Source organism: Aphelocoma coerulescens, chromosome 2 (assembly GCF_041296385.1).
Source record: "Aphelocoma coerulescens isolate FSJ_1873_10779 chromosome 2, UR_Acoe_1.0, whole genome shotgun sequence".
Lineage (NCBI taxonomy): Eukaryota > Metazoa > Chordata > Aves > Passeriformes > Corvidae > Aphelocoma > Aphelocoma coerulescens.
In genome coordinates this window covers 79,159,699-79,180,789 of record NC_091015.1, presented here as the reverse complement: position 1 = coordinate 79,180,789, position 21,091 = coordinate 79,159,699, and the positions used below count along the sequence as shown (strand labels likewise).

The window sequence follows — 21,091 nt, the reverse complement described above, 5'->3', positions numbered from 1 at the left end:
ATTTTAAATGTGGTTCTCTCAGAGAGTTGTCTTTTTCAAAGACATTTCCATTCTAATTTTAAAGTAAACTTGCTGAAACAGATCTTGTAAATTAATGCTTTAATACTTATGTTTTATTTTGTTTAAAAATCTCCTAATTTCCTTCAAATTAAAACTTGAATATTAATTTAATGGTGCAAATTTTACAGAAGTTTTCTCTTACAGGAGGTAGATGGGGAAAGAAAAGAGGGAATTATTCTACTTCTAATTATTATGTTAGAGTTCAAATGAATGTTCAGTAAATGTTTCTTTGCAATCTCTTAAAAATAAACTGTTTTCCTTACAATAGTGGGGGTTAAGTTAGAATTCCTCGGGTGAATTTGATTTTAGTGAAAAGGAGAAGAAAAGATACCTTTACCTACAAGTTCTGTAATGTTGTACACTCCAATCCTTGTGGAGTTCGACTCCAGTTTATATAAAGATCCCTTTTCTGACATCTCTAAGGGCATAGTTTTCAAAAATATATCAGCTGGGGGGTTATTTATGCTTTCTTTAAACATGAAAGAACTGTTACAGTGAAGACATTTAGAATTAAATCAATTGAAGGTACAGGCAATTCAACTGAAAAAATAATTCTACTTCATTCATTTTTTTGTGTTGCTATCAGTTGGGCTGTTACGCTGCCTACAGTTTGCATGATAAAATGTGAATAAGTTGGTGATTGTGTAAATTCCTGTCTGACTGGAAAAAGTCCTTCAGTCAGGCCACTTCCTATACACTGTCAGAACTAACTTGGCACTATTAACAAACTGTGTTCTCATGCCATAAATATTGCACACCTTTTGTCCATACACTGGACTACAGGAATACTGTTTCTTCAGGAAAATACTGTCCCCTTCTTTTCAGTATGGGTCAGTAAATATCTTTTGATGTGTGTGAAGGTTACAGTCAAGTCTAGCTCAGTCTCTGCAAAGCCATAATAGAACAAAAGACAGGATTATTATAGACTTCTAATAACAAACAAGAAAACCTGAGAGATCATAAAAACTGACTTAAGACATTTTTTAAATGAGAGTTTTCAAGGCTTTTCTTCACAGAATAGACAGGTTTTTGCCAAGCCTGACTCATTGCTGATGCTTGTACTGTTCTACATAAATTTGCAGTACTGCCATAGATTATCTAACCTGAAGCATCAGGTTTAGTCTCTGATGACTGCATCCAACCATAGTCACAAAACTTCTCCCAGGCATGGGCAAACTGTGCAGCCAACATTACTTCTAAAGCCCCACATTTGAGGTCACAGCCTCCCAGAAGTAGCAGTACTTCAAAATGGCTCTTCTGTGTTAATTCTAGTGTAAATCTGGAGGATTTTGGAGCAGCACAAATAGTTAAACCCACGTGCAATACAAGAATATAGAAACAGTATCTTTCTAAATGATGCCTGAGAGAACTTCCATAGGGTTATTGGGGATTTTTTTAACAAAAAGTTTCCTGGCTTTTCCTTCTTCAGGCAGGAAGGCAAGTCTCTCCTGTTTGCATGTCAGTGTCTAGTCAATAGCTAGTAGAATTAGGAATAAGGGTACTGGAATATAAAATTCAGCCAGTTTTAGTCTTGCTCATTCCTGATCCCTGTGTCTCCTGTCAAGACTATCCGTTATCCTGATTGTATCACTACTGCACCATTTTCTTAATTCCTTAGGGAGCATAGAGACAACCTGTGAGGCAGCTGGCTGTGTTGGTGCTAAAACTTAAAAGTAGCACAGAAGCCTTGATAATCCAGCGTAGGAGTCCTTCCAGGACATTCAAGTTCTCTTTCTGAAATAGGCAACAGCCCAGGCACTACCCAAACCAGCAAACTGATGAGCGTTGGCCAGTGGACTGCACCAAACATTAAGGCTTTCCCCACGGAAGTTCTATCACATACAAGTTTATTTCTAGAGATAAATAAGAGAGCTTTTCTCCTGATGAGGAAATAGTAGTAGAGACCCATGGGGTGAATGTACTTGGAGCTGTTTGAAAGGCACCTGTGTGCACTTAATCCCATCTTCTGCTGATACGTTACTTTGAGCAAAAAATAGAAAGCAGAGCAAGGTCTTAACTCTGGGTAAACTAACCCACAACAAGAAGATTTTAGGGTAATCTGAAGATCTAAACCTGCCAGTAGATTTTTTTTTCCTTGTTCAAACTCCCTAATTTGCATGAGTCTGGGATTTGAAACAGTTTCTCTGAGCAAGTCCTCTACTGGATTGAAAACATTGCTAAGACACTTCTCTGTACTTCAGAAGCTGCACCATTATCATTCTGGAAAAAAAGGTTCAGGGGAATTAAAGTACATGTTTGGGTGGGATTCATTTCTTAAAGTCAGGGATTCTTGAATAGAAAAAACATGTAATACTGAGCTATAAATTGCTTAACTCTACACTGATACAGTTCACACTTTACCCAAACAGTGGATAAAATTGGACTTCAACCAGCTAGGGAATGAGGCAGCAAATAAAACATTTCTGGTCAAATGGACAGGTCAAACTTACTTCAATAAATGGAGCCAATGCTCTGCCTAGGTTTGTTGCTGGAAGTTGAGGCACTTTCACATTCATCTGGGACATGACAAGTATGCTTCTGGGAGTATGAGGAGAGAGTAGGAGGGAGGAAATGCCTCAACTCAATTACAGTTTGCGACATGATTTTCCATCCTAAGGAACTGCCAGTAGCTGTCAACACAGACTGTTACAGAGCTTGCAACAAAATCAGAGTTGGCAACCTTCAGTCATGCAGCATGGGAGCTCAGATCTACTGGAGATGGCACACTGGTAAATTTGCCTTTCCAAGGAAAGAAGAATCTAGAAGGAGAGCACCTGTATAGTACAAGATCACCCTGGTCCTGCCTTGTACTTCCCCTCAGATTTCTCTAGAAAATACTTCGCTCACAGGTCTCTGCGTTTTCTTTCCCTACCTGGGGGGGGATATGACTGACAAGGTCACGCACCAAGATTCCTAACAAACAAACCCCAAATATAATTATCTCTTGAGGGACTCACAGGATGGAAAGTGGGTTGATGGGTGAAGATATTGAGGTTTAATGCAAAATAAGAAGATGGTGATGAAATTCTGGTCCTCATCCCTTCTGCACAGGGAAAAACATAACAAACAAGCACAACTAGAAACCACCAAAAAACCAACAGTGTGTAGGAAGTAAAAGGAACTAAAGAAGTAAAAGAGTGGCAGCTATTCTCCCTTAAGTCCTTGTTCTTATTGTGCTCAATTCTGGAAGAGCTAGAATCAACAAGAACACCAGGTGGACATATACCTGTTCCACACAGTCTGAAGGACATTATCAGCACCTGTGTCTAAACTCAGATTTTGAATCTCAGGCTCTGGTCCTCATAGGGGACTTCAGCCACCCTGATTCCATCTCCTGGAAGGACAACACAGAGAAGGGAAGGCTCAGGCAGGCTCTCATCAATGTAAATAGACACCTGCCAGGCAGTACAAAGAGGATGGAGCCAGGCTGCTTCCAGTGGTGCCCCAGGACAGCACTGGGGCAGTGGGCACATTGAAACACAGGAGGCTCCCTCTGAACAGCAGGGAACACTTTCCTAATGTCAAGCTGATTGAGCACTGACACAGGTTGCCTAGAGAGGCTGTGGAGTCTCCATCCTGGTGCTTGAACTTCTCAACATGGTCCTGGGTAGACAGTTCATGGTGGTCCAGCTTGAGCAGGGGTGTGTGGGACCAGGTGATTGCCAGAGGTACCTTCCAACTTCTGTCATGCTGTGGAAAAAACCAAATGCCAACTTGCATTCATTTTCCAACTCTCCAGTCATCACCACAAACTTCCTCTCTGGCTTGGACTGCAGGGTCATCAAGGTCATCAAGCTCTACAACACTGCAGGCTTTAGTCTTTAAGAATCCAGCTTCTGCTGGATGATACCAAATCACCCAGAAGAGGCATAAGTACAGCTCTACTCATGGGAGTGAGCTCAGCTCATTTCAGGTAAAACAGGGATCATCTTCTACCCTGCCTTGAAAAAGCACAAAGAAAACTTATTAAAGCAAAGAAAAAGAAATTTATTTCTTCTAGGATAAACAGGACTGCAATACTTAACCAAAACAAATCCATGCCTTACACCTGAAACATTGCTTTGGCCTCAGCAACTCCTTGAAATTTTGCATTTTCTTCTAAATTCTGCATCAATCAACAAAGCTGAACAGTTACCCAGCCATGGCAGTCATGCTGAAGCAGAACCACGTGGACCACCCAAGCAGAAGCAGGTAGCGTGAGCCTTTAGGGCCACTGTAACACATCTGTGCCATTTCATCTGGGTATAACTTACTAATCGCCCACTGTAGAGCAACTGTGCAACTCTGCAGGGTGAGAAGTCAACTCATAATGCTCTAATAAACCAGTATTTCCTCCATGCTGCTTTCCAAGACTCATAACCCTCTCCAGCAAAATATTCTGACTGCCAGACAAAACTGTACCTTTTGTCTCAGTAGGAAAAGGCACTCGCTGAAGCCACCCCCAAAGTCACATGCTGAGTAAACTGGCTGCTGACAGCAGCAACTTCTGTGAAATAAGATGCTGTTCCTTACAAAGTTTTTGGAATCCACTGAGCTTGTCAAATTGGGCTGAGATCTTTAACCAAACAGTATTACTAAAAAAAACCAAAACAAACCTAAAACCATCTGCTATGCCAGCAATAACCAAAACCAATACTTCTAAAGAAATCATGCTTGCACTATGTGAAGTAAAAATGACAAAATAATATAATTTTCTTTCTGTGTTCAAATGTTCAAAGAGGTAATGTCCCCATATTTCTTTCCTTCTCTCCACTGTACACACACCCCCACCTCTCCTGCCTTTATGCTCAGAAAGATTGGTGGGGATTTAAGCTGCAAACTTGATAAACCCAGAACTTACATGCTGGAAGCATTATTCTGGATGCTAAATAACACTTAACAAAATTAAAACAGTGCAAAGCTGGCAGTTCTTAAACTGAATGGCCCCTTGAACCAAGGGGATCAAAATAAGAAAACAAAGGGAAGTCACTGTGGGCACTGAAAGTTTTTCTGCTTGGTTCTTGGTAGGCTTCTCAGGACCAATCATATCAAAATAAGACTCTGAAATTTTAACTTTGTTATCTCAGAAGCTGGGCTGTAACACCCACAGAATGATTTCTGAAGACAGTATTACGCCGTATCTAAGAATAATTGAAGTCACACTTTCATTTGTCAGTGTTTCTGAAGGAATTACGTGTTGGCAGAAAATTGCATTCTGGATGGAGATGAAACAAGTCCATACATCCAAGGGAAGAGAAAGAAAAAGGTCAGGTCTCAACACCAATTTTCTTAAAAATAAGTCACACCAGCCAGTCTGATGGAGGAACCAGGGGCAACAATTCCATAATCTTTTGAACATTTTGGATAATCTCTTTCAGCTCACGAGAACAGGTTTAGTTTGCTCTGGAATCATAAACCTTTGAAGTAATTGATATTAGTCCATGAGGCAGCAGAATTGGTTCCAATGCCTTCAACAGAAGATCTTTGCAAATTGTTAATCCTAATGGAGCAAAGCAGGAAATTTGGAAATCTCTCACAACTCACTTTCAGAATAAACTCTTAAAAAATAATTCAGATGCCTGATCATTCTGAAAGGTCCTGGCACAAGAAGATAGGCTACTGCATTTAATACAGTTCAGGTTCCCCTACAGTGGATATCCCCATGGTCACACCAACCATTCAGATGGAGGCAAATGCACTTTTTCACATTCACTCAATTTTACATTCTGCTACAGGTTTAGATGTCATAGCTCAGCAGACAAATTTTTCACAGACATTAAACAGCTTAAACACAATTGGTTGTTCCTGTGACCCATCCCACTTCGGGGCTGGGGCAGCAAGATGCCAATCAATCCCAGCCCATCTCCTGGATCGAGTTTCCCGAAGAGGCAGACTCAGAGGTCGAGGGGCAGCTCAGAAGCCTAAACTGCACCTCCCCTGGGCGGTGCTGGGTCCAAGCCGCCTCCCCCAGTTCGGGAAGATTCCCAGTTCCTCGGTTGTTCACTGGTTCTCTGTTATAACCCCCGCCTCTCGGTTTCCCCCAGTGGTTCTTCTTACTCTGTATCCTCCCCTGGCTTGTAACCCATTGGTTGTTTTCCCCTTTCACCGGGGTTTTCAAATTCCCTATAAACTGAGGACAAGCCTCGGGGGAGCATCCCATTGCATTCCATCCCTTCCGAGCTTGTTCGGGTTGCGGAACTTCTAACAATAAACCTGTTAGGAGCCAGACCTGAACAGCTTCTCTCCTCCTTCGTCTCCGAGCTAACGTGAGCCGATCCCATCAACGTGAGCCGATCCCATCGGCTCCTGCCGTGTTCCCTCTGCAGAGAAGCCAGCTAGCCAGCCCAGCCAGCAGCTCCTTTCCTGATGCCAAAGTCTCTTCAGCGACGCACAGAAGAACGCAGCTGGACTCTCTCTGACCTGGGGCTCACCAGAGCTCGTGCCTCAAGCAGAAGAACTGCGTTAATTGGTTGAAAACTTAGTTTTCAATGAGAAAAAGAAAGAGCAGTAAGTGCACAAGAATGATATTAATGAGGTACCTCAAAAGCTGAAAATAAGTGAGGAGTTTCTGGAAATCTGTGGTTAGCCTACTTTTAAAATGCCATTCAGCTCCCTCACTGCACTTCCTAGCAGCAGGACAGATCCACCCAATGCTCACATGGTAAGTTAATGCTTTGGGAGCAAAACTCACTGAACAAGAGATGTGGCACATCTCCTTTTGGACAGTCCTTGACACACAGGCATTAAAACTGCAATTTTGCCACTGAGCTGGACCAGAGAGAATGGCCTGAAGTTGTGTCAGGGGAGGTTTAGGTTGAATATTAGAAAAAGGTTTTCATCCAGGGGATGGTTGGGCACTGGAACAGGCTCCCCAGGGCAGCGGTCACAGCACCAGCCTGGGAGAGTTCAAGAAGAGTTTGGCAAATGCTCTCAGGCACAGGGGTCACTCTTGGATGGTCCTATGCAGGGCCAGGAGTTGGACTTCGTGATCCTTTGGGTCCCTTCCATCTCAGGATATTCTGTGATTCTATGATTCTAAGCAATACAGCAGTCTGTAGTGCTAATGTATATAAAATAATTAAACAAATAAGTCATATAAAAATTGTCCAGAGGTTCCTGAAAGGGATTGATTGGCTGAAAATAAAAGAGACTTCAGAAATCCTCAGCAGAGTTTTGTATCCCAAGAAGTTTGTTTGAACGTGGGAAGATCCTTCATGGACAGTATCTGGCCAAAACTACATAATAACCTAACACACCATCATTATTTCATCAACATCTCTGATGTTCCTAGAGCCCCTGTAAGTTCATCCTGATGAAGAAGAGCAGCTGTAACCTGAGAAGAGCTGCAGCCCCAACAGCAGGGGCCCAGAGGCGCGTTATCACTGAGGCACAGCCACCCAGCAGCACAAGGCACGAGTGAGATAAGCACTGGATTTTCCCTCTCAGGCCCCTGCCTCAAAATGAAACCACTGGCATGGATGAAGGAGAATCAGAGCATCCCACCCCAAAACCACATGTAACGCAGGAAAGAGGCACGGCTCCTCCACGGGGATGACAGCCGTGATTAAGGATCTTCTACATCCGTTGCTCCTATCGTGCACAGCAGGAGCTCTGTTTGAGGAGCTGCGGAGGGCCCGTGCCTGGACTGCTGCCACACTTGACCCTGCAAATCACTGGTGATAAAAGAGCAGAGTGCAGCCCTGCTCAGGTTACAGACTTGCCCCGTTTCCCCACCAGATCAAGGTACTATCAACACCTCACAGGCTTGATTCCCAGCTCACACCAGCAACGAAAAACTGCACCTTCCAGTGTGCTCTGCCTGATAACTAAAGCCATTCACACCTACATCCTAGACTTGGAAAGGAGTTATCCAGGACCCTGACAGAAGAAGTGGCTTGTTCCTTCTGGAGACTGTATAGGGCCAGAGGCAAGAATGCAGTAAATGCTGCCCTACACCAGGCACCCTCAGACCATGGCACTTGCAGCCCAAAGGCTGCTGGGTGGCCAACATCTGCTGCCAGCTCTTTCTCTTGTTTTGTGGAGGGGCATCAAAATACCTTGGAAGCATTTACTGACCAACTGCCACAGAAACACTGTGGTCATAAATGAGGAATGATGCAAATGCCAAAGCCTCACTGCCTTCAAATTCAAAATATATTTAGAAATTCTGTTTTGAATGATAAAATTTAAAAACCCAGAGCACTGTGGGTCTCCTAGCAGCAAGACCTGGCTTTGTAGGTTGGGGATTTGATCCTGTGGAGTGACACTGTGGCTTGTTGCTGCCTCTGATAGGATTACATTCATCAGGGAGCTGGAGAGCCTCTGCGACTCCGTGTCTCCGTGGGAACCCCTAAGGGGAAAATCGGGGTCTCCTCAGAACTGACAGGAAAATTTAAGACTTCCTTGAAGAAGAAAAGAAGCAAGGCAGAAGAAATCTGAGGGAAGAAGTGGAACTATTCCTAACAATCATGATAATTGCAGTTTTGTAAGTTAGGCTGGCTGGGTGCCCAGAATGGGTAAAAAAGACCCAAACCAGTTTAACTGACAGGCATATAACCATTTGCACAAAGCAGCAAATTTGCAGCTTTTTTATAACCATTTGCAGCAAAGCAAAATGATCTCTAACTTTGCAAAAATCTTAGTTATAGATTTTCCCTCATACCTGCTTTTTTTTTTTTATTTGAGCCAATTAATGAAGCTAGGCTTTAAGACAGTAGTAAAATTCAGTATTTCTGACAGTAACCACGAGATTTAGACACGTAACTGTCAGTAAAAACAAACAGGAAATAAATCTTGTTAAATTTTTAAAATCCCTTATTTAAAATATGTTTATGATACATAACAAGCCAACTACACACACACATTCAGTAGTCAAACATATATTCTGCATGGAAAACTTACCTAATAAGTTTACAGGGTTTTGCCCATTGTAAGAATTTTAGCCACATTTTTGTCTCTAATTTTTTTTTTAAAGGTTTCACTAACAAGCCACCCAATTACCTTTGTATCATGACAATTTTACTCTCAGTTTCATCTCGGCCACAATGTCCTACAATTGCAGCAGGACAATTTCTGAATTCAACACTTGTGAAAATAAGAAATGTTCACAAAACTGCAGACCAGGGCCTCCTGGCACAGCTTCAGAAGCTTCACTTTAAAGGTTCTTGGTGCAAGATTATATATGATGGGGAAATTTTCACAAGGGGTTCTGGGAACTCTAGAGGCACCCTCCTTGACATCCTCTGTGGTAAACCAAAACCTTAAGTGTTTTTAAACAGAAGGTGGAACAGTGGAATTCTTTTGGACTGTTATTTGGTCTGCACAGGCTTTTCCTGCCTAGGAAGTTAATCCACACAGTAGTTTTCTTTCTGTAGCAGGAATTACACATCCCCTGATTGAATCATACAAAATATAGAATTGTAAGAAATGGTGTCCCTGAGGTTTACTGAGGGAAGAGGCAGGAGCCACATGAAACAGGAGCCCCTGTCAGGCTGGGCACTATATTCTTCCTCATCTTTTGGATCAGTACAGTATCTGCCCATTTATTTAACACCCTTCATTCCTCTCTGCTGTGCTCCCTTTGTCCAACCACCCTTGAAGCAGAACTTCACCAACACTCAGAGCAGCTTTTGACAAGGACACATAAACCCTTTCCCAGCTGAAGAGGCCAGCAATATCTGGAAAAGGAACACAGGTGCTGGAGGAAGCCTGGTGCTTTTCCAGTTTGATCTACCCAGAGATGCTACTATACAGCATCAGAGAAACTCCAACACTTAGGCTCTGAATTTCCCATTCACCCTGACACAAAGTAGGCCTTGACCACTGTTGGCTACAATCTGCCCAAAATTATATTTACTACCTAATTTTAATAAGTTTATCTTTCCTAATGATCATTTTGTATCAGGAGAGAATAAGCAGTCCCTCAGAATCCAGTTCCTTTTTCCTTGGGCCTTTGTAATATACTGGTTTCTCAGCCCTTGATGCCAGCTCCCCACATGCTCAGAATGACATAAATCACAATTTTATCTAATCAGCCTCTTTTCTAATAAAAAGAAAGCCCATTTCTCTCCTAGCATTATGTCAGTATTCATCTTTGAAGTCCCCTGGAGCTGCATCCGATTCACACCAGAATGACTGGAGCACAATCTTTTGGTTGCCTTTATTCAAATCCTTTATTCTGTTTTGCTGTTATCCATCTTTCCCACAAACCCAACTGGACTCCTGCTAGCACAATGCACAGTACCCTGGCTCAAGACTCACTGTTTATGCTGCTCTGGACACGTCTCTTTCCCTGCCCCCCAGCATCTCCGTGCTTTATTTATTCTGCTGACTTGTGCCAGATGCTGAAGTCATGGTCTGAGTTTCCAGTTAACTCATATCCCTAGCTCTTTTTCCTATTCTTACTGCCTTCCCTCACAAACATTATCAGGTTTGAATAGCTCAGTCTTTATCATACCTGCCATATATTTACATAATGGACAACTGTGGTTTATTTTCCTTTGCCCCCTTCTCATGAAAACCTGGCAGCTCACAATGCTCCATCCTTGTGCATTTGCATATCACCTGGGGTAATCTGGACCTCACAGTGACATGGGGGTTAAGAAATATGAAGCTTATTTTGGCTCTGTTGTGATTCTGAATCCTAGCAGCCAACTTGCCTCTTTCAAAATGTCATTTTTCAACAAAACCCACAGGCTTTTAGACTCTAATTCATCCCAAAAATACATGCAGATGAACAGGCTCCAGCCAGCTCTCGATTGCCATGAAGCCAACATGCTAATAGAGCTTCATCTTTGCTTTCAAAAACCTCATGACAGGGTAATTAACTTAATAGTCCAGACTTCTCTTGGGTCAGTTTCAATTCCCTTCCCAAAAAACTTGCCCAGGCTCTTGACAGTATCTTGAAACTGGTTTTCACTGTCTCACACTGTTACTGCTCTTGATAGTCTGTTTCAGGATTTTCCCATGTCCCAGCCTTTTCCTTCACCAAGGCAAGCCAGACACTATTGGGAGAGAAGAAAAACAAGGAGTGATGGATTCCCTCAGTAATCCCCCAGTACCTCCAGAACCCAGTAAAGGGGGCATTATCCTGCTGGCAGCAACACCCTCAGAACAGCTACAGGGACACAACTCAACAGGCTGCTTGTCCAACTGCAGCACCATGGGGCAAGGACAACATTTCTGATCATTCTTTAAAAAGGCCAATCAAGTTTAAAAGCATTGGCTTGGGTGAAACAGTCTGCAGTGCATTTCCCTCTTCTCCAGCCTCCCTTTTCTAGTAACAGCAAAATCTTTTGTGCAGCTTTGCTACTCTTCTCCATGACTTTTCTTTTTAAAGGAAGCACTGGAAGGCAATGATTGTTCCTACACTTGAGTACAGCACTTGACATGATGCCACCACCAGGCTAAAGCATTTCATGTTCAGTATGAGAACTGGTTAGAAATTGGGCAAAGTGCTTGGAAGTTGCACCATTTCACTCTAAACGTGCTACTACCTGTAGTGAATCCTTCACTGAAAACATCTGGAAAGTTCACGCACCGAGGGTCTAGACAGCAGGAATAAAGTTTATACCCTCTGCAATAAAACTGACTGCAGTAATTTCAAATTACAGACACAGGGAATCATCTGTGGAGGTCAAAAAACAAAACAAAACAAAAAAGGCAAACTGAAGATGAGTGAAGTCAAGAGAAAGTGAAGTCCACAAGAAGCTGCTACTTATTTCTACTCCTAAATGGATTCTTTGAAAAATTTGATTCTAGGAAAATATGCCCTGATTCAGGGTCACACAGAAGAACTCAGAGCTGATGAGAGGTTTCAGCTCTAGGGGCCATTGTCACCAGATGATGTCACCCACAGCAGTACTTACTTATAAGCCTGCATGCTTTCAGGGGGATTAACAAAAGCATTTAAATGCCTTTCATGGGCAATTATCAAGAGGCTTTTTATTCTTCCCATAGTTGTACAAGGGCAAGAAACCAAGAGTTTGTGCAACACTGATCAGCTTCTTGATTTTTTTTTTGCATAGATTCTGGTATTTGTAGATTTTCTCTTAGAACAGGGCAGTACCTCATCTCATTTGATTGCGAATAGAATAAACTTAAACATGTTCAGAGGTATTTGGCATCATAATCTGTTTGTTCATTAGGAGGAAAAAAACCCAGGTTCTTACCAAATTCAGGACGCTGTGGAAGGACCTGGGAGTTCTTTATGCACACTGCAATCAACCATCTAAACATTCTGTTCTCTTGTGTCCACGAGACTTCCAGATTGTTTGGAGATGAGTTTGGAGAGAAACACATCAGAGTCTCATCCTATGTCTGAAAAATACTGTGTATCTTTCTAAACTATTATCTAAAAGATTCAAGGCAAAATTTTTCACGTTTAGTCTATGTCCAAGACCAATTTCTAAATTCATTTTCTTCTTTGCCCTTTTAGACTTTTTTTGCTGAAATTGAATTCAGAGGTAAAAAGGGGGCCAACCACAACCCTTTTAGAGTAGTAGCTGTATGAGCTGGCACACCTTAAGAACCCGAAGTGCTTCTACCATGTCCTCACAAGTTACAGGGACAAGCATCTATGACATTTTGGACAAAGTCTGGTTCATGAAGCCATTTCTGTGTTTTTGAAAAAGCTTCAGCCAAACATCCATCCTATGTTACCGCTGCAGTTGTCAACTTTTAGAAACAGATGTCAGTGAATCCGGGAGGACCTGAACTTCCTGAACCAACTCACCAATGAATACTGGAGTAAGACAAGAAAGAGCTGTTCCAGATTATGAAGCACCAAAGCAGCCCTGGGCCTACCTACCTTCTGACGGTCATGTTAAAGACACTTTCTTCACAGCTCACCCCCCTACAGGTCCTCAGCATGTAATTCATTTGATCAAGCCATGCATTAGAGAAGAAGCAGAGAGAGCAGCATCTGGATCTAAAAACATCTCATGTTCAGTTGAAATTTTGCAGCAACTCCACTCTGAGCCCCCAGAGAGGAAAAGTCAGCATAGATTGTCATTCTCAAAAGAAACAAATCCATAGAATAAAAATTGGCTTTTCCACCCGGTCTACCAACACCAGTGAAGAGTTTTGCCTAGGGCTTGTGTGCTTTCTTACATGGAAGTGTCATGGCTACGCTCCAAGCTCCCACTTCCATAGGAGCTATACGAGGGGTTCCCACGGTCAACAATACCTTGGGGACTTGAAAGAAAGCTACAGGAATTCTTCATTATTTAAAAAAGCACTCACTTCTCTTCAAGGGAAGGCAGAAAAGAGAGAGGTTCCCATGCAAAGTAACAGGGCTGAGGTTGGGCTGGAAGCCCTTTTGGAGCCACATCTTATATCACTTCCTGAAAACCTGTTCAATCCCTGCTGAATCTTGCCCCTCTAAATCTTCATTGCAAGGCACAGAGCTCTGATTCCACTCTAATTTAATGAGAGGCTTAATGTCTAAACGTTTTGAGCGTTGCTTGGGGAATAGCAAAGAAAGTCTAGCAGCAAGAAGTAGAGAAAAATGAAAGAAAAAAAAGAGTTTCTGACCCTTTGAGTAATCAGGGAACCAAAAAAGTGACCTACTGATTCTGAAAGCTTAAGGGACTTCTATCAAGAGGGATCAAAACTTGGCTCCTAAACCTCATGTATAATCCCCAAAATAAAGGTCTGGCTGCTTACCACTAAAAGCATCAATTTTTGCCTAGATCACATAGAACTGACATGCTTATAACGGGAGCCATAACTAAGAGTGTTTCAGCAAAACAATGCACGGGAATTTAGCCATGTCTCTCTGGTCAACTGAAAGCAAAGTCCTACAGCTAAAAATCCCAGCCTTCGTCTCAGGGAGAACAGAACAATGAATCTTGCTGCAGAGTGACATGTTCCAGGCAACTACAAGAGCTGCAGACCTCAAAGCCACACTCTGAGCACGACTGGAACATAAATAGATTAGCAGCTTCCAAGGACTGCTCTTCCTCCTGATTCACTAAGCATGTTCCCACTTCACTTTTGATGCCCTTAATGATGCACAACCATTCTTTTAATAAGAAAAGCCATTTCACATTCTTATAAATATCCCAAATGCTTCATGTTACCCTCAGTTAGCCTTCATGCCCCCGTTCTCTGCGCTGCTGCTAACTAAATGGAGCCATGTTTTTACAGTCTTGCCTTGAGCTGAGTAAACCCCATCCCACTTCCTTCACTTACATCACCCTCCAGGCAGGTAGGGGAAAGATAGGACTTGTTTTGCCCTGAAGCTCTGGCCAAAACCACCCTGCTCTGATTAGCAGTCTTCAGAGGAAAATGGATGTGGCAATCACCAATTCCAGGTTCTGAGGTAAATTCTGTGAACACTAAATGGTAACCTGCGGCTCCCTCAGAGTGCTTTGCAAAGCAAGTAGCTTCTCTGAGGCTGTTGCATTGAATGGGAAAGTGTCAGAGCAGCACAGAACAGCCGAGCTATTTGCAGAAGGTCACCCAGCAATTGGTTACCAGGGCTACAAGTAAAACCCAGATGTCTCTATCACAGCTCTTTGGGCACTCTCCTCTATCTCAAACTGTACTCATGTCCTGTCCCACCCGTCCCCCCCACAAAAACCACGACCGAAAAACCCCCACCAATTTTCCACTTCCACCACTGCAGGCTGCAGTAGAATCCCAAAGAGCACTGTAGTCCTTCACACTGTCTCCCAGCTAGTGTAGGTAGCTCACTACTCAGCACATCCACTTTTCTGCACTTCTGTTCTGAGCGAAAGAGCAAACGCACTTTGTGGGGCTGGGTATGCAGCCTGAAGGCTGTCGATGCCATTGGGGAATTAATTGCCTACAAATAAGCACCACAATGGTCTGCTTTTTTAAAGTCTTCCAAACTCTGTAGGGACTGCTGCTTTTTACAGGTATAATCTGAGGCTGCTTATATAATTTTAAAGACTTAGTTCATGGAACTTGCAAATGCATATCCTGAATTGCTAAATGCCAGCTATTCCTACTGACCTTTAAGATCAGTGCAGGCACAGAGGTTCCACGAGTCTCAGACTGTGATTCTGCAGTATTTAACATGAGACATGCAAGTCATGCCATCCTGTACAGCAGCACAGACGTCAGTGACACCAGGAACACACCACCACCTTCCTGTCAAATCAGTCACAAGTACATGATATGGCATTTAAGCCAATTATGGGAAAGCAAATTATACCAAACGATCATGAAGCTCAAAAATATGTGAGCATATTTAAATAACTTTATGGGCCTACAACGTCTTGTTCTGACACCAGGAGAGCTAAAGATGGATTTAGTATCTGACCAAAAAACAGGCACAAGGACCAGTGTATCACTGCTGGGTTTTGCATCAGCTCTGTAAGAGCTGACCACTTAAATTCTTCATTCCCTTCAATAACAAAGAAGAAAACTCTCTTCATAAATAGTAAGCAGTGTTGTCCAAATGACAGAGTAGTGTCGAGTTCATTAAGAATTTTGTTCCATGCCAAACTACAAAGCCTTTTGAAAATTGCCGTGGAATAGCACTAGCTTCCTGTAGAGTCTCAAGAGAAAGCCTTTTAAAAAATGCATACTCCTTCTGGCAGCACTGAATAGGGCTAAAATCTTCAACAGTGACAAAATTATAAATAATTGTCTTCATGATAAATCAATAAATGTGCTGTTATTCAACAGTAACCATGCAATAAAATTTAGTCCCTTTGCATCCTCTGAAACCCTGCTGATACATGATGCAGAAAGGCTTTTGGGATCTGTAAAACCTGGACATCTGCGTTAGGCATTATCAGCAATAACATTAATAACAATGTTTATCTATATTTTACAGTGGGATGGGGAGAGTGCTGAAGAACCTGTACCATTGCTTAGGACATTCTTCAATTTACCAAGTCAAACACATCCATATTCTAATAACGAAATTGTTCTAAGAAAGCCAACTAGGAGAAATTTTCCTTAGCAAAGGCACCCTGCACTTTGCTTTCTGGAAAGCTGAAAACTGCTCAAGTCATTTCAGCTCCCCCTTTTTGCTCCTGTATACAGCTGCATTAAAATAAGTATTGCTCAGTAGTGCTCGAAGCTACCAAGGGTGAAACAGAGGCCACTGCTTTATAAGAAGTTGCCTTAGTTTATAGTAGATATTACTGAAGTTCTTGCTACTATTCAGAAGGTGGTGGTTATTTAATAGCCCACTAATTGAATTAGTCTCCAGTTTTGGTCTTTAAGCTCCAGTCTGTGAATAAAAATGATAAAACAGTTCAAGCATGTTCCAGTATAGCTGCCATACTAAGAGTCAATTGCATGCATTAATCTTTAATTAACAGCATCAGAGGAACTCTAATCTAGTAGCTAGAGTACTGGACTAGCTACAAAAAGCCTTCATTCTAATCCCAGATCAGCCACTGATTTGCTGTGCACCTCTCACAAGAGGGGGAAGAGAAACACCCGTCTAAGCTGTCCTTTTCCTTTCTATCTTTTGTTTGCCTTACCATTTCTTTTTGTAGTAGCTGTAGCAGGGGCAAGTCCCTGCATGAGCAAAACTCCACCATGGTTCTGCAGTGTTGGTTGAGCAGCCCCAGCTGCTAATTGCAATTAACAGCAACATCAACAGAATCCGACCTATCTCAAGACAGTTTTAAATTTTTGGCATTTCTATAACACTCTATAAGTTCTCTATAAACCAAAAAGAGGCAGCCTGTAGCAAGGAATAATAAAATCACACAAATTACTTCCAACAAGAACATTATGGCCCATCTTTGTGAAACCTTCCTTACTCCCATAATTGCTATGCAAACCCCAGGCTGCTGATGCATGAACTTGTCTTTACTTCCAGTCATCCAAGTTTACATAGCCTCTCCAAAATGGATATTTCCCAGTAAATGACAGCACGATGCAGCCAGAACAGAGTTTATAATTCTCTTTCATTAAGCTCTGTCACCTCCCTTTAATGAGCACAGGTTCCTGCCTTTCCTGCATCCCCTAAACCTGTGCCAAATCTTGCTGTTTTCCCTCTGCAATCACAGAAGCTCTGCAATCTGAGAAAGAAATTTCTTTTTCACTTTCTTATCTCTAACTTTTCTCAGAGTCCCCTCATGCTAATATTCCCTTCCTCACTATCACCACCATTAGTCTCCCACTCTTGCTAATGGCATGCACAACTCTGTGGAATACATACCTTTATTTCTCCAGACAGGTTTCTAATTCAGGCAGCATTTACAAACCAAAAAGGCAGATGTGTTCTATTTAGAGAGATTTTGTGTAACACATGCTATCCAACTACCTCAACTTTTATCTTCCTTTGACAACATGAAAGTTTGTCCTCTATTTGTTCTACACCCACCAATCTGTGAATACACATGAACACTTAGTCAAACTTAGGGTACCTGGAAAAGCACGTGGTCTTTGTGACCCATTTCCAGAGGGTTCTGCTACCCCCCGGTAACGTCTCAACAACATTCCCTCTCCATCCACCAGCAGAGAGGCAGGACTGCACAGCTCAGTAGAAAGGCAGAGGTTAAAGCAGAGCAATTCCCTAGCTCCCAAGGAGTGGCTTTTCACTGTCTGTCGGCATTCCAGGACAACAAAACCTCTACTTCTCACACAACCAGCTTGCCTCAGGCTTGTCTCTGCATTCAGATATTTGGCTCTCCTTCCCCATGCTAGATAAAACACTCCCCAGAGGCAAAATTTTTTAGTAAGCACTTAGTCGCCTTTGATCTCAGAAGCAGCTGGTACACAGCTGCTCCCCATTACTTTTGCAGCTCTCAGGAACCTTTTGCATTTTCCTGTCCTCCCTCACAGGCAGGCACAAAGGGCAAGAACATCACCGGCAATTATCTTTCATTCTCAGGCAAGAACTTTTATCTCTGTCTCACGTGCCCTGCCCAATTCTTCCTTGAACTACTGCCCTCCTGGCTCAATCTCAGATCTTCCTTCCGAACGGGATCCCCAAACGTGTGAGCAATGCCTTCCTATCTCTCTTCTCAGCAAGGGTCTCCTGCATGCTTGGGAGTCTCCTGGGGAGACACAGTACTCTGACTGTACAGATGGTAAAGAACAGGCTGCTGTACCTCATCCCAGGAAAAAAAATATTCCCTCGAGTTCAGTTTTTTGCAGGAGGTAAGATAGGATAGGAGTAAATTCCACCCTTGTTTTTCTCCTCTGCAACTACAAAATCCAGCAAGCACAGGAAAGCCTCTCTTCTTAGAGATGAGTGCACCACCGGACCTTGCTAGGAAGCCTGGATCTGGTTAGCACAGTATTCTCACAAAGCCTAAGATTAGACCGACTGCAGTGCCTATTAACAGCACGAGGTTTTTCAATTGTACTTTATACAGGTTTAAAGAAAACAAGAGAAAGCTAGAAACCAACCCGGCATCTCAAATTACAGGATTCAGAGACAGTCTTTTAATCCCTTCCTTAGCTGGAAAAGCCATTTGAAGCCACCACCAGCAGACAACTATGGACTGTAGGAAGCAGCACAACCACTACAGCACTGAGCTTTGAGAAATGCCTGCAGCCCATTGTCTATGTACACAGGAGGCAAAGGTAACTACTGACCAATCTGCTGAGATTTCCCTAGACATCCACAAAAAAAGAAAAATTAACCTTAATAGTCACATGCTGAGGAGAGCTGAGAGTTAAAATCCTTCTTCTCAGCTTCCCTGCCAGAATGGTCTCACTGAGGCAATCATTATGGACCTACCGGCACTTCTGCAGCACCTACTCCACCAAGGTGCCCAATCTGCTCTTGCAACCAAGTACTCATTAGAAAAATCACTTCACCTGCTCCTCCTGCTGCCACTTTAGAGTCAAGTCCCACAGCTGCTTTTGGAATCACTATGGGAAGCAAACCCACCCATACAAGATTCTTAATTCTGGATGGCGTTTTATTCTCCCCAAGCAGTATATATTACACTTGTTTGTATGCCTGCATACACATTGTTGAGGAAAAGGTTTTACTACAATCTGATAGAAAGATGATCACATTCACTGGGCCTACAGTTAGTAGCTCTGAAGCTACAAACTTCAATTTTCAAAAAAATTTAGGCTTTTAAACTTTGTATCAGAATTTCTGCTACAAGCATAGCTTCCAGGAAAGCTCAAGTAAAAACTCAGCCTTCTGGTCAAGAGGAAAAAGGAAGATACTTCTTGTGACTGGTTTCTTTTGTGAAAGTCCATAATGCCTCAACAGACACTTTCAAAAGCAGACTTTAGCCAACAACTCAAGCCATTCACACTGATGCACAGTAACAAAACACAATGGAAACACAATGCTTGAGTCAACCATGTTAAGTATTGACTAGTCATGTGCCAAGGCAAAAATTTTCCCAGACCCTTGTACCATTGTCTGTTCAGTCTGTGATTGTGTGAGTCTGTCTGTACATGTGACTTCTGTTCCTGGTAGCCTTCTAGAAACATCTCATGGCAGCAGGATTTTGAGAAACAATGTCATGATTTAAAAAACTGCTGATTCATCAGAGTTGTGTTTGTAAGACACAACTTGAGTAGCAAACTCAAGTAGCAAAACTTGAGCCAAAGGAGGTTATGGTTAGTGGAGGTGTGTGATAGATAAATACCACCTGGTGAATCATCCAGCATGACTCTCCTCACTGAAGAGAAACAATAAAACAGATAAAAATAGAGTTTAGTTGCTTCCCAAAGTCTTCCTGCTTTTCTGTGCCACTCACCTTGGCACTTTCACTACAGCTGTTCCCCAATTTCCAGTACCAATCTCTCCCTTCGTCAAGTGAACAATTTTAGCACTGCATTGGTACTTCAATGATATGTACCCACTCCTTAAAATAAACCCCAAATCCTGCCTTCCCCAACCCACCATCCACCTTTCCATGGATTTCAACAGGAGTAGCCTGCATTCCTTAGAGCTGCCTATGCTCTCAGCATTACTGCTTATTGTTAATGAAACCTGTTTCACATCAAGTGCATTGCTTGAGTGCATGTCCACAGCTTTCTTCCCAGAAATGTCTGCAATAACATCACAGTGAGACTCAGCTCCATGAGTCGCTCTGTAAGCGAGAACCACCCACTGCTTTTGAAAGTAGAGATTGTGTGTGTGTTTGTGTGTGTGTGTGTGTGTGTGTAGGTCAATTAAGAAAGCATCAGACTTTTGCATCACTGTCAGAAATATACCTCTGATAACCAGCTGTGATCTGCAAAATCAGTGGGGCAGGTCAGTAAGCCTTCACTTTTTCCATGTTTAATGGCTGCTCCTTCCATGGCCACACACCTTCTCCTCACCTTTATTCTCCTAGCCCCTACCAAATCAGGGAGGACACATCTTCCCCTTGGGATCTTTTGCTAGCATGTAGGCTGAAATATCTTAAACAGGGATATGAAGGTTTTGCAGATCTTTAGTGTAAAGAAATAAAACACTTAATCCCCTGGTGAGCTTTCCTGTCAAATATTTTAGCCAGCAATCTGTAAAGCTAACTTTCAAATTCTGAATTTTCTCCTGGAAAAGAGGACTACCTACAGCAAATTCCTGAGAAAACCTCTCAAAAACTTAACTTTTCTGAGAATTTTGAAGTTTTTCAGAAGGCATTGTATGACAGTGAAGAAACAAAAATCCATTCCTTCCATTGTCTAAAAATAACAAAAGCATGTATAGACTCTTAGTACTTAATCTGTTACATAACTACTTGTATAAAAATTAGTTTTCTGTCAGTAACAAGGGATTATTAGAGAACTTCTTCTATGGACGTAGCTTTATGGAGGACAATCATCATGAGCTCCTACAGCCATCTGAAGCCAGTAGTCCAGATTTCTGAAAATAACAAAGTTGTACAAGTTCTCTCCTCCTTTGTGGAAACCATGTTCACTTTCTCTCCAGGAAACAGGGCTGTCTGCAAAGCCATGCACAGTTAAGGTCAGCCAATACGCCAGTTTTGGTTCACCAAAATAGCAACTGCAAGCAAGGAGACAAGATAATCAGTGATTATAATGGAATAGGCAGCACATTCAAGTCTACAGTATAAAGTAAAACAATCAAAGACACACTTTAGTGAAAATTCATTAACAGTTAAAAAACCCTGTTTAGTCCAGAATAAATAAACTC

The 21,091-nt window shown here is 42.3% G+C and overlaps 1 protein-coding gene across 2 annotated transcripts in view; it reads right to left on the bottom strand.

The window, feature by feature from the left end:
* Nucleotides 1-136: 136 nt before the first annotated feature.
* RPP40 (ribonuclease P/MRP subunit p40) overlaps nt 137-21,091 on the bottom strand; it is a 33,070-nt gene continuing 12,115 nt past the window's right edge. The window contains exons 8-9 of one of the 2 annotated variants that reach the window (XM_069008191.1): nt 18,802-20,941; nt 137-3,750 (exon numbers count right to left, since the gene is read on the bottom strand). In XM_069008191.1, the coding sequence (XP_068864292.1) occupies nt 20,743-20,941 (199 nt within the window). In that variant the 3' untranslated portion in view covers nt 137-3,750; nt 18,802-20,742. Of the gene's footprint in view, nt 3,751-18,801; nt 20,942-21,091 lie in introns of those variants that run through there. The other variant, XM_069008192.1, reaches the window with a different exon arrangement.